The following is a 10867-nucleotide window of genomic DNA, read 5'->3' on the forward strand; positions in this document are numbered from 1 at the left end:
AGAGTTGACTTTGTACATCGCAACGAAAGTATAGTTACACTTAACCACTGTCCAGCGACAGGGAGGGGTTGTCACGGGAATCGACCGGGAGAAAGGAAGCCCGAGTAGAGCACTTAACAGGTAAATGGAATAAGCATTTGAGTATCGTTAATGTTTATCGCATAAGTTGAATCGACTAACACTGTAACTTTAAACATAGCAGACAGATATCTAAGACAAGATGTCCGCTATTTATGTTGTGCAGTGCGTCGTATAACCGGTCAGACAGGAAGGTAGCGACCAGATGACGGCACCAAGGATCTGAGAAGTCGCCGTAATTATCTTACCTATTGGCTCGCCTAGCGGAGATTCGACGGGATTTATAGACGCTAGAGCACGGTTATGTTGTGTCCGTATAGTTGGACCCGAGAGGTCACTGGGCGATAGTTACTGCGTAGACCGAGGTCGCCAGTAAAAGGATTTAGTAGTAAATACATTTCCTAGTGTACGGCTATAGAAGCTGTGTGATTCTGTGTAGGACCAGAATTAAACTATGTCTACAAGAACTTGATTACATAAGAGATACAGAATATTTAGTAGACAGAGTAGACCGTGATTTTTGACTATACAAGAGCCGTGAGTCATTACACTTAAAATAGATATCGTGCGCCTATGAGGTCACGGACTGGTTGTATTTCTTTAACTGATTGAAGAGTAGAGAGTTTTGATAGCGCAATTGTACGAGATTGTCATCTCTAGTTGTTTTTGCTACAAAACTGTGAGTACCGGATTTTTTGAGTATCTAACCTTTATGTTCATGATTGTGTGTATTTGTGTGTATGCTGTCATAACTGATTAATACAGTGAAGGGAACTTACATTTGGAGTTGTGTTTGATTCCTGTATGACAGCGTACTAGCGCATTTGCATTCATTCACAGTAGGCCTGTACCTATACCTGATATTGACTTTGACACCACAAAATATTTCAGTCGCATGTTGAAAAAAGTAGTCCATCTGTAAACTCTGAATATGCAGATGACCTCTATAAATTATTCAATTGTACTCTGAAATCAAAGACAATGACCAATGACAGTTAAGATCGAAACTCGGTTGTGATGGGATATCCATGTGGTTGTGATGGAATATTCAGAATAATCACCTCCTCAGCTAACAGAGACAAAGAGGCAGGTCATGGGATAATCCAGAATAATCACCTCCTCAGCTAACAGAGACAAAGAGGCAGGTCATGGGATAATCCAGAATAATCACCTCCTCAGCTAACAGAGACAAAGAGGCAGGTCATGGGATAATCCAGAATAATCACCTCCTCAGCTAACAGAGACAAAGAGGCAGGTCATGGGATAATCCAAAATAATCACCTCCTCAGCTAACAGAGACAAAGAGGCAGGTCATGGGATAATCCAGAATAATCACCTCCTCAGCTAACAGAAACAAAGAGGCAGGTCATGGGATAATCCAGAATAATCACCTCCTCAGCTAACAGAGACAAAGAGGAAGGTAATGGGATAAGTATCGATTGAACACTTTGTTTCCCTTCTTTAAGCAATGTGACGTCAGAGGTCGACTACAACTCATATTTATGCGCCAAGACTATAAAAGAGTACACTTTTCTGTTCGTTTAATCGTTACAGATGAAAGGAATTCTAACTAAATTTGTATCGAAACATAAATGTTATTTGTAATTTTGACCACAGTAAGTCATTTTGCACGGGTCTCGACATGCATTGTTTACCACGACCACTAACGTGGCTTTTGGAGAACAACGACTGTCTCAATCTGTGTAAAATGTCATGTTTAGCTGAAAATTGCAAATAACATTTATATAATATATAAAACATCAGAAATTGTGAAAGAAACAATTGAAAGTCAGCAGAGACTTTCTTCCGAGATTTGTTAAAAAATCTTAGCAGAGATAGAGAGAGATATAAGTATCCCTTCACAGACAGCCTATTGGGGGCATCAGACCCTCAAGGGGGACCGAGATTTACAGAGCAAAGTCCCTTTTCGGGGGACGTATCGCAAGGTAATCTAGTCTTGAGGCGGACCATTGTATTGTGTCTCATCAGTGGTCAGGTGGTACTGATGGCGAGAGTTGTCAACCCATGGTATCCAACTAAGAAGCAAACCATTCTCTGAATGGTAGCTTCTGTTGGCATGGGAGACTACCCTCATCTGACAACCCCAAGGGGATATCTGTGAAGGGAAACACTTTGATTTAAGGCCAAAGTGTAGAATTGATATTTATTCAGAAAGAATTTAGAAATTTAGACAAGTTTTAACCAAGAAATTAGGTTAAAACAAGGGAAATTTGAAAAAGCCTAAAGGGAGGTAACTCTGTACCAGCCTGCAGATCCAGAAATGGATACGCGAACAAGTTAGATCTAATTTTGAAAAGGTTAAACAGGAAAAGCGGTCAACTTTTCACTGCTGTTCAACACAGGACTTGGTAAAGAAGAAGTTTTTTGCTTTATTCAATTGGATCGCTTTAAAGGCGATGCAACTTTCACGATATATATATATCGATCCCTTTTAGTTACAATTTCTTGTATAGTGTGGTGAAACTGCCAGCCTTAGTATTCACTTCTTGATCACTTCCACCAGAAACGGACGGAAGGCGCTGCTGGTGCTGCCCTGCGTGACGCACGTGCTCTCTGTGTTGACCTATCAGCTCGCCCCCTACTGGCCCGATCACCTGCAGGTCGTCGTGGTGGTCGGCGGTCTGTTTCGCGGCTTGACCGGCAAGCAGGCCATGTTCACCACCGCTGTGTATGGCCTGCTGTCTGATCTGCTACCTGCCCACGAGCGTTCGACGAGGTAGGTGACAAACAAACAAACATGAGTGACCCCCCCTCTCTTGGGTCACCTGCAATTCAGGGACACTTTTGGCTGGTTGCATTTTATGGTGTCCTTTCATTGCATGTATCACTGTATGTCGAATGTGATCAACATTCATAAGATGGAAGTATTCGCGACGGAAGTTAATACGGGAGTCATTTTCTCGTGTAATGGGGGAAACATTTTCGTACGAAATTTGTTCTCCGGAGTAAATATCTCGTGGGAGTAATTTTCTCGTGTTAAACCGGCCGGTTAGTTACAACGGTCTGGAAGCATTAATCTCTGTGTTTGCAGGTGTTTTCTGTGTGTGTGCAAAACGTAACTGCTGTAGTATTTAACACTCTCCTTCTGCATGCATGGCTTACTTTTTGACTCACTTTTTCCCTGTTTGACTCTCTCACTGACTTTCCTCCTTCATTTGTTTTTCTTACCATTCTTCCTTTATGAATTACTCCATTCTTTCTTCCTTCTTTAACCACAAAGAACACTACCCATAGCTGTCTTTCCATTCTACTGCAATCCATGAGACAAAACCAACAACAACAACAACAACAACAACAACAACAACAACAACAGTGAAAGCATTTTTTTCCTCTTTCTCTTTATTCCCTTACTCCAAAAAATTCTAATTAACCGCCGGATGAGCACGTTTCAGACAAACGAAATCACATGCAATGACTGAATTGTTTTCTCAACGGTTGACTCTATTCCAGGTTTTCCTATCTCCTTGCGTCACGCTACGCCGGTGTATGCCTTGGCACAATGGCGGCTGGAATGCTTCAGGACACTGTTGGCATCATTTATACCATGGACATTTCTTCAATCCCTCAGATAGTCTGCTTGGTCCTCGTCATCTTCTTCATCAAAGACACCGCCGTCGTATCGTCGTCAAAGGCTGAAGACAAGCAGTGCATCGAGGACGAAAAACAGACGAACAAGAAGCTGGGAGAATTACAGAGAAACAAGGCTTACTGGGTGGTTTATCAATATATTCGAAGGATTTTATATGCCGGAAACAAAGACGAAAAGAAGTCCCTTGTAGCCTGCGAAGAGAAGAAGACGGAAATTTCAGGCAAACAAGAAATAAAAATGATTATGTCCGAGTTGACAAACGAAAATTGGAAAGAAAAGCGAATGATAATATCGGACAAAAAGGCAAAACGGTTAGGTGAGCTTAGTACTTCATCTGAGTCTGACAATAAATACGACAGGAAAGCACAGTTTTCAGTTAAACAAACTTGCTCAAAGGAAAATGACAAAGAAAACGACAGGAGCGCTAACATTTCACCCGGAGAAACATCGTCAGCTGAATCTCATGAAGAAGAAAAACTTCGAAAAGCATCCGACAGAAGCAGAAACTGTGCAAGCGATAACAAAGGGAGGAAAGAGGCAAAAGAAAAATCCAATGGGGTATTAACATCAGAATCAGATATAAACCTCACAGGAGCAGACAGTGTGAACAATTCCCCAGAAGAACTGACGATAGAGATCTGCGAAGAAGGACAAAAACAGCAGACGAACATGGGAATGTTGGTGCTGATTTTCTCCATGGCCTTGGTGACGCAATCAGTCTGGTCCAGCCAGCGTGAGGTCATCGTGCAGAGCGTCAGTGTCCCTCCCCTCAACTGGCCCGTGTCTTGGTGAGTAGTACGCTGCGCTGAGCGCATTAACCTTGGAAGAACAAGAAACAATGAAAATGTACTCACCAGAAACATGGACAATAAAACAAGTCGCGTAAGGCGAAAATACAACATTTAGTCAAGCTGTCGAACTCACAGAATGAAACTGAACACAATGCAATTTTTCCGCAAGACCGTATACTCGTAGCATCGTCAGTCCACCGCTCGTGGCAAAGGCAGTGAAATTGACAAGAAGAGCGGGGTAGTAGTTGCGCTAAGAAGGATAGCACGCTTTTCTGTACCTCTCTTCGTTTTAACTTTCTGACCGTGTTTTTAATCCAAACATTATCATATCTATATGTTTTTGGAATCAGGAACAGACAAGGAATAAGATGAAGGTGATTTTGAATTGATTTCGAAAATTAAATTTTGATCATAATTTTTATATTTTTAATTTTCAGAGCTTGTTTTTAATCCAAATATATCATACTTATATGTTTTTGGAATCAGAAAATGATGAAGAATAAGATTAACGTAAATTTTGATCGTTTTATAAAAAAAATACTTTTTTTTACAATTTTCATTAATGACCAAAGTCATTAATTAATTTTTAAGCCACCAAGCTAAAATGTAATACCAAAGTCCGGCCTTCGTCGAAGATTGGTTGGCCAAAATTTCAATCAATTTGATTGAAAAATTAGGGTGTGACAGTGCCGCCTCAACTTTTACAAAATGCCGGATATGACGTCATCAAAGGTATTTATCGATAAAAAAGAAAAAAACGTCCGGGGATATCATTCCCAGAAACTCTAATGTCAAATTTCATAAAGATCGGTCCAGTAGTTTGGTCTGAATCGCTCTACACACACACACACACACACACACACACACACACACACACACACACACACACACACCATGACCCTCGTCTCGATTCCCCCTCTATGTTAAAACATTTAGTCAAAACTTGACTAAATGTAAAAAGACATTATAATTGAATAACTATTTTATCCCCGAGTACGCAGTACTAGGGTCCAACAGACTTTAATTGTGTGTGTGTGTGTGTGTCTGTCTGTCTGTCTGTCTCGACTTAACAGCTTATTGCTGGGAAACTACTGGGCGCAGTTCGTTCAAAAGTTGATACACTAACTTGATAATAGGTCCGATTGATCGTATTAAAACTTCATAATGTTACCTGGGACCTAAATGCGAAATAAATCACAAAAGCCACTCTTAACGGTGGGAGTTTTTGCGGTGGGAGGCTGGTCGCTTTGCGAACAGCCTGAACTAAAGGGGAGACTTGAGCGGCGAACACGTCACGCAGTGACGAGAAAAGCATGATTTGCAAGCCAGACAACGGGTGAGGAAATGGTCTCGGCAAAGAAATTACAATGCAGGGTTTGGTCTCGGTGAAAGAGAGACAGAGAGCACGAGAGAGTCTATGGCCAAAATGATCCGGGTTCGATTCCCGGCATGGGCGTTCTATTTTTTTTTTTTTTAATTCTTGTTTACTATTGTTTATTATGAACGTTTTAATGTTTAATTTTACTCTAATAGTTTTTTTAATTGTGTAAAATAAATAAATAATTTTTTTTTAGTTTTTTTTTTTAAAATCCAAGTGACCTGGGTTCGATTCCCGGCATGGGCGGTCTATTTTTTTTTTTTTTATAATTCTTGTTTACTATTGTTTATTATGAACGTTTTAATGTTTTATTTTACTCTAATAATTTTTTTAATTGTGTAAAATAAATAAAAAAAAAAATTTTTTTTTAAATCCACGTGCACAAGACAAAAACTTTCATACTGGGGGAGCGAGCCAGTCTGAAGAGTACTCGGGTCCAGCACCAGCGTTTTTTATTATTGCACTCTGAAGGTTTTTTTATTGAACATGTTTCTGGCAAGTAACTTGTTATTTTGTTCTTGTTCTTCTCACCTGCAGTCTCTTGTTCCTATTCTGATAACCTTGGATGGTAATTTGAGTCAAGGTATTTGAGACAACTTAACATTCTTCTTTAGGGTGGTATCCTTTGACACAATATGGTGTTTTTCGGTGAAACATTGACAGCACATAGAATTGACTCTTGGAACTAATTCCTATTGTAAACCGAGAATTCCAAGAACAAAACTGATTTTTAAGCCAAAATTGTTTAACACTATGAAGTTTTCCTTATGCATTAGGGGAGGGGGTTGGGCTTGAAGCACTGACTGCCGGCAAACATGGCTTCTGTGAAAATGCCCCCAAAAGTGTTTCTTATTCATCTCCACGGAACAGCATTTTTTTCGTCTCTGCATTGTGAACAAAGCACTTGTGTCTTTGTTTCAGGTATGGGTATCTGTTTTCTGTCTACTTCGGTGCAGCGGGCATTGGTCTCATAGTGCTGGCTCCGTTAATAAGAAGGATGTCACCGCCCAGCAGCGATTCTGACGTCAATACAATAGTGTGCGCCATCATGTTTGGAACGCTAGGATGCCTTTGGATGGGACTAGCTATTGTTGCTGAAAGCGACTGGCAGGTTGGTGATTTGACTTGTTTATTGGGGGTTGGAAGAGGAAAGAAGTGTGTTTGTTTCTGAGTTCATATGCATTAAAACACTTTTTTTCTCTTAAAATGTAAAAGATTATTTAATTTAATCATCTTACAAAATTATTCATTGACAAAGCACCCCATCCCAAAATATATTTGCCATGATGTTCACCTCGATTTCGCAATCCGAGATTCCTGTTGGTGTAAGATAACTTATACCTGAACACAACACCCCCCCCCCTCCCCACCATGCAGGTAATTTCACAAACTAGCACCAAAACGACCTGTGAAACTCGACCTTAACAAGAAGATCATTTATGTCCCATGTCCAACTTGACTTACTTGACTTATTCCTGTAGACTCCCTGTGGAGCATAGGGCCGCACATGTCCAACTTGTAGCACTGCAATTATACCCCCAAAAGAGTTACCCCGACAAAATATGCACAGTTTGGCTTTATGATACAAAGTTAGCCCTTTCTTTGCTGCATCAGATTTGGACATTTAAAATATGATTCTAACGTGGCGATTGTAGAAAATTGAAGGAATGTGGGGTAACTGTGGGTATCTCCAGGCGGTCTTTTTTCCTCCTGGTTGCCGTTCATCTAAGTAGTTTTCACCGTTTTATACTCGATTAAATAACTAAAACTATTTATTTTTCGATAGTACACCCCTTGAACATATCGATAAAGTAATAAGAGTCGTAGAACTCAACTTTGTTTGCGTTTTATGGGGCATTACGTCATCCATGATGGTGTCAGAATGTTGCGTTTTCCGGTCATAGAGCATATAACTTTAGTGTTTTCTACGAGCACAGACTATCAAGCTTCACAAATAAAGCACGTGAGCATTGTGTGATGTACCGTGAATATTACGATATGCATTTGGTATGTTTTTACTCTGCAACAGTCGAGATGACCTGTATATTGTAACTTTACCCCCATTTTGTAAGAATCTGTACGTGCATGCCAGAGTTGTATTAGTAGTGCTCCAGAGAAAACTATTTTAGGAAAACATATCAAATTTGAAAAACATATCTTGGAGTGCATATTATTTATCCACAACGAGTGTTTTTTAATTACATTTAGTCAAGTTATGACTAAATGTTTTAACATCGAGAGGGGAATCGAGACGAGGGTCGTGGTGTATGTGTGTGTGTATGTGTGTGTGTGTGTGTGTGTGTGTGTGTGTGTGCGTGCGTGTAGAGCGATTCAGACCAAACTACTGGACCGATCTTTATTAAATTTGCCATGAAAGTTCCTGGGTATGATATCCCCATACGTTTTTTTCATTTTTGTGATAAATGTCTTTGATGACGTCATATCCGGCTTTTCGTGAAAGTTGAGGCGGCACTGTCACGCCCTCATTTTTCAACCAAATTGGTTGAAATTTTGGTCAAGTATTGTTCGACGAAGCCCGGACTTCGGTATTGCATTTCAGCGTGGTGGCTTAAAAATTAATTAATGACTTTGGTCATTAAAAATCTGAAAATTGAAAAATAAATATTTCTTTTATAAAACGATCCAAATTTACGTTCATCTTATTCTCCATCATTTGCTGATTCCAAAAACATATAAATATGTTATATTTGGATTAAAAACAAGCTATGAAAATTAAAAATATAAAAATTATTATCAAAATTAAATTGTCCAAATCAATTTAAAAACACTTTCATCTTATTCCTTGTCGGTTCCTGATTCCAAAAACATATAGATATGATATGTTTGGATTAAAAACACGCTCAGAAAGTTAAAACGAAGAGAGGTACAGAAAAGCGTGCTATCGTTCTCTGCGCAACTACTACCCCGCTCTTCTTGTCAATTTCACTGCCTTTGCCGTGAGCGGTGGACTGACGATGTTACGAGTATACGGTCTTGCTGCGTTGCATTGCGTTTAGTTTCATTCTGTGAGTTCGACAGCTACTTGACTAAATGTTGTATTTTCGCCTTACGCGACTTGTTTGGTATTAAGCTTTTTTTATATTTAGTCAAGTTTTGACTAAATATTTTAACGTAGAGGGGGGAATCGAGACGAGGGTCGTGGTGTATGTGTGTGTGTGTGTGTGTGTGTGTCTGTCTGTCTGTCTGTCTGTCTGTCTGTCTGTGTGTGTGTGTAGAGCGATTCAGACCAAACTACTGGACCGATCTTTATGAAATTTTACATGAGAGTTCCTGGGATTGATATCCCCGAACGTTTTTTTCATTTTTTTGATAAATGTCTTTGATGACGTCATATCCGGCTTTTCGTGAAAGTTGAGGCGGCACTGTCACGCCCTCATTTTTCAATTAAATTGGTTGAAATTTTGGTCAAGTAATCTTCGACGAAGCCCGGACTTCGGTATTGCATTTCAGCTTGGTGGTTTAAAAATTAATTAATGACTTTGGTCATTAAAAATCGGAAAATTGTAAAAAAAAAATACAAATTTATAAAACGATCCAAATTTACGTTTATCTTATTCTCCATCATTTGCTGATTCCAAAAACATATAAATATGTTATATTCGGATTAAAAACAAGCTCTGAAAATTAAATATATAAAAATTATTATCAAAATTAAATTGTCCAAATCAATTTAAAAACACTTTCATCTTATTCCTTGTCGGTTCCTGATTCCAAAAACATATAGATATGATATGTTTGGATTAAAAACACGCTCAGAAAGTTAAAACAAAGAGAGGTACAGAAAAGCGTGCTATCCTTCTTAGCGCAACTACTACCCCGCTCTTCTTGTCAATTTCACTGCCTTTGCCATGAGCGGTGGACTGACGATGCTACGAGTATACGGTCTTGCTGAAAAATGGCAGCTACTTGACTAAATATTGTATTTTCGCCTTACGCGACTTGTTTTTTACTTTTGATTGTACGTGACAGTTTGGTTTTGGTTTGGTTTTTGGGTTTTAATGTCCCTTCAGCAGATGCTAGCTGCTATTCGAGACCGGTACGTGACAGTAGATGGTACGTAAACATTACGAAGCAGTGCTATTTTGCATAATTTGTGTTTGGGAAAAGGACTCGTTAAGACGAGATGAACAAATGTCAATGGTAATTTATCAAAGTATTAATGCACCCTGCTATTTAAAGACATTTCATGGGATATAAATGCGGGTTATTCCCCTCAGACGCGTAAAAACGTTCAAACCAAAAATGCCGCGTCAGACTTCAGTAATGGTCATAGTGTGTAGAGTTAAACAAAATATCAGTGGCAGCTACATTTATTATAATTATATCTACTAAAATAAATCTCTTATAGATACGAATGTCATTTGTCATTAATATAAACCATATCTACTTAGGATAAGAGCAGGGATGTCGTTAGGCGTCGGACATCGGACATTTATCGATGAAAATCCCCAAATGTCCGATTCACATTGCCGCATGTCGGTCAGATGTCCTATCGTTTTAGCCTGAGCGTGGTCATTGTCCGATATGTACTCCATTCCTTCGGACAGCGCGATATTCGTTAATTTTCATTTCAAGATACAAATCTTCTAAAAGACCGAACGCTCTCGTGTTCAGCTGACACTGGACTGAGTTGCCAGTGCGGATCTTTTCTTTTGTCGGGAATTCCCGAACCGTTTGCGGTATGCACCGTTTGGGTATAACCGTCTATTATAGTGGATTATTTTTAGATCAGTGCATGCTGCAGGAGTACGGGAGACAACTCCAACTGACTAAATTTGTCGTCTGCTTTTGTTTTCGATACAAGACGAAGCACTGAATTATGCCGCTGAAAAAAACCCTAAAGCCTGCAAAAGATCAGCATTAGATCAAACCGATCATTTTGTTTTTCAACTTTTATCCAAGTCATGCGGTTTGTAATCAAAGTAAGAGCTCTGAAGTTGTTCATGTTTCTTTGTTGTGGTTTAATTCTTTGAAACTAAACAAATACAA

General features: G+C 39.4%; 1 protein-coding gene across 1 annotated transcript in view; it reads left to right on the forward strand.

The window, feature by feature from the left end:
- The first annotated feature begins 2083 nt into the window (after window positions 1–2083).
- Window positions 2084–10867, forward strand: part of LOC138969693 (tetracycline resistance protein, class H-like) — a 14634-nt gene continuing 5850 nt past the window's right edge. The window contains exons 1-5 of the mRNA XM_070342552.1: window positions 2084–2106; window positions 2570–2815; window positions 3550–3908; window positions 4281–4476; window positions 6779–6968. Of these exons, the coding sequence (XP_070198653.1) occupies window positions 2084–2106; window positions 2570–2815; window positions 3550–3908; window positions 4281–4476; window positions 6779–6968 (1014 nt within the window). The remainder of the gene's footprint in view (window positions 2107–2569; window positions 2816–3549; window positions 3909–4280; window positions 4477–6778; window positions 6969–10867) is intronic.

The sequence above is a fragment of the Littorina saxatilis genome, linkage group LG6, assembly GCF_037325665.1.
Source record: "Littorina saxatilis isolate snail1 linkage group LG6, US_GU_Lsax_2.0, whole genome shotgun sequence".
NCBI lineage: Eukaryota > Metazoa > Mollusca > Gastropoda > Littorinimorpha > Littorinidae > Littorina > Littorina saxatilis.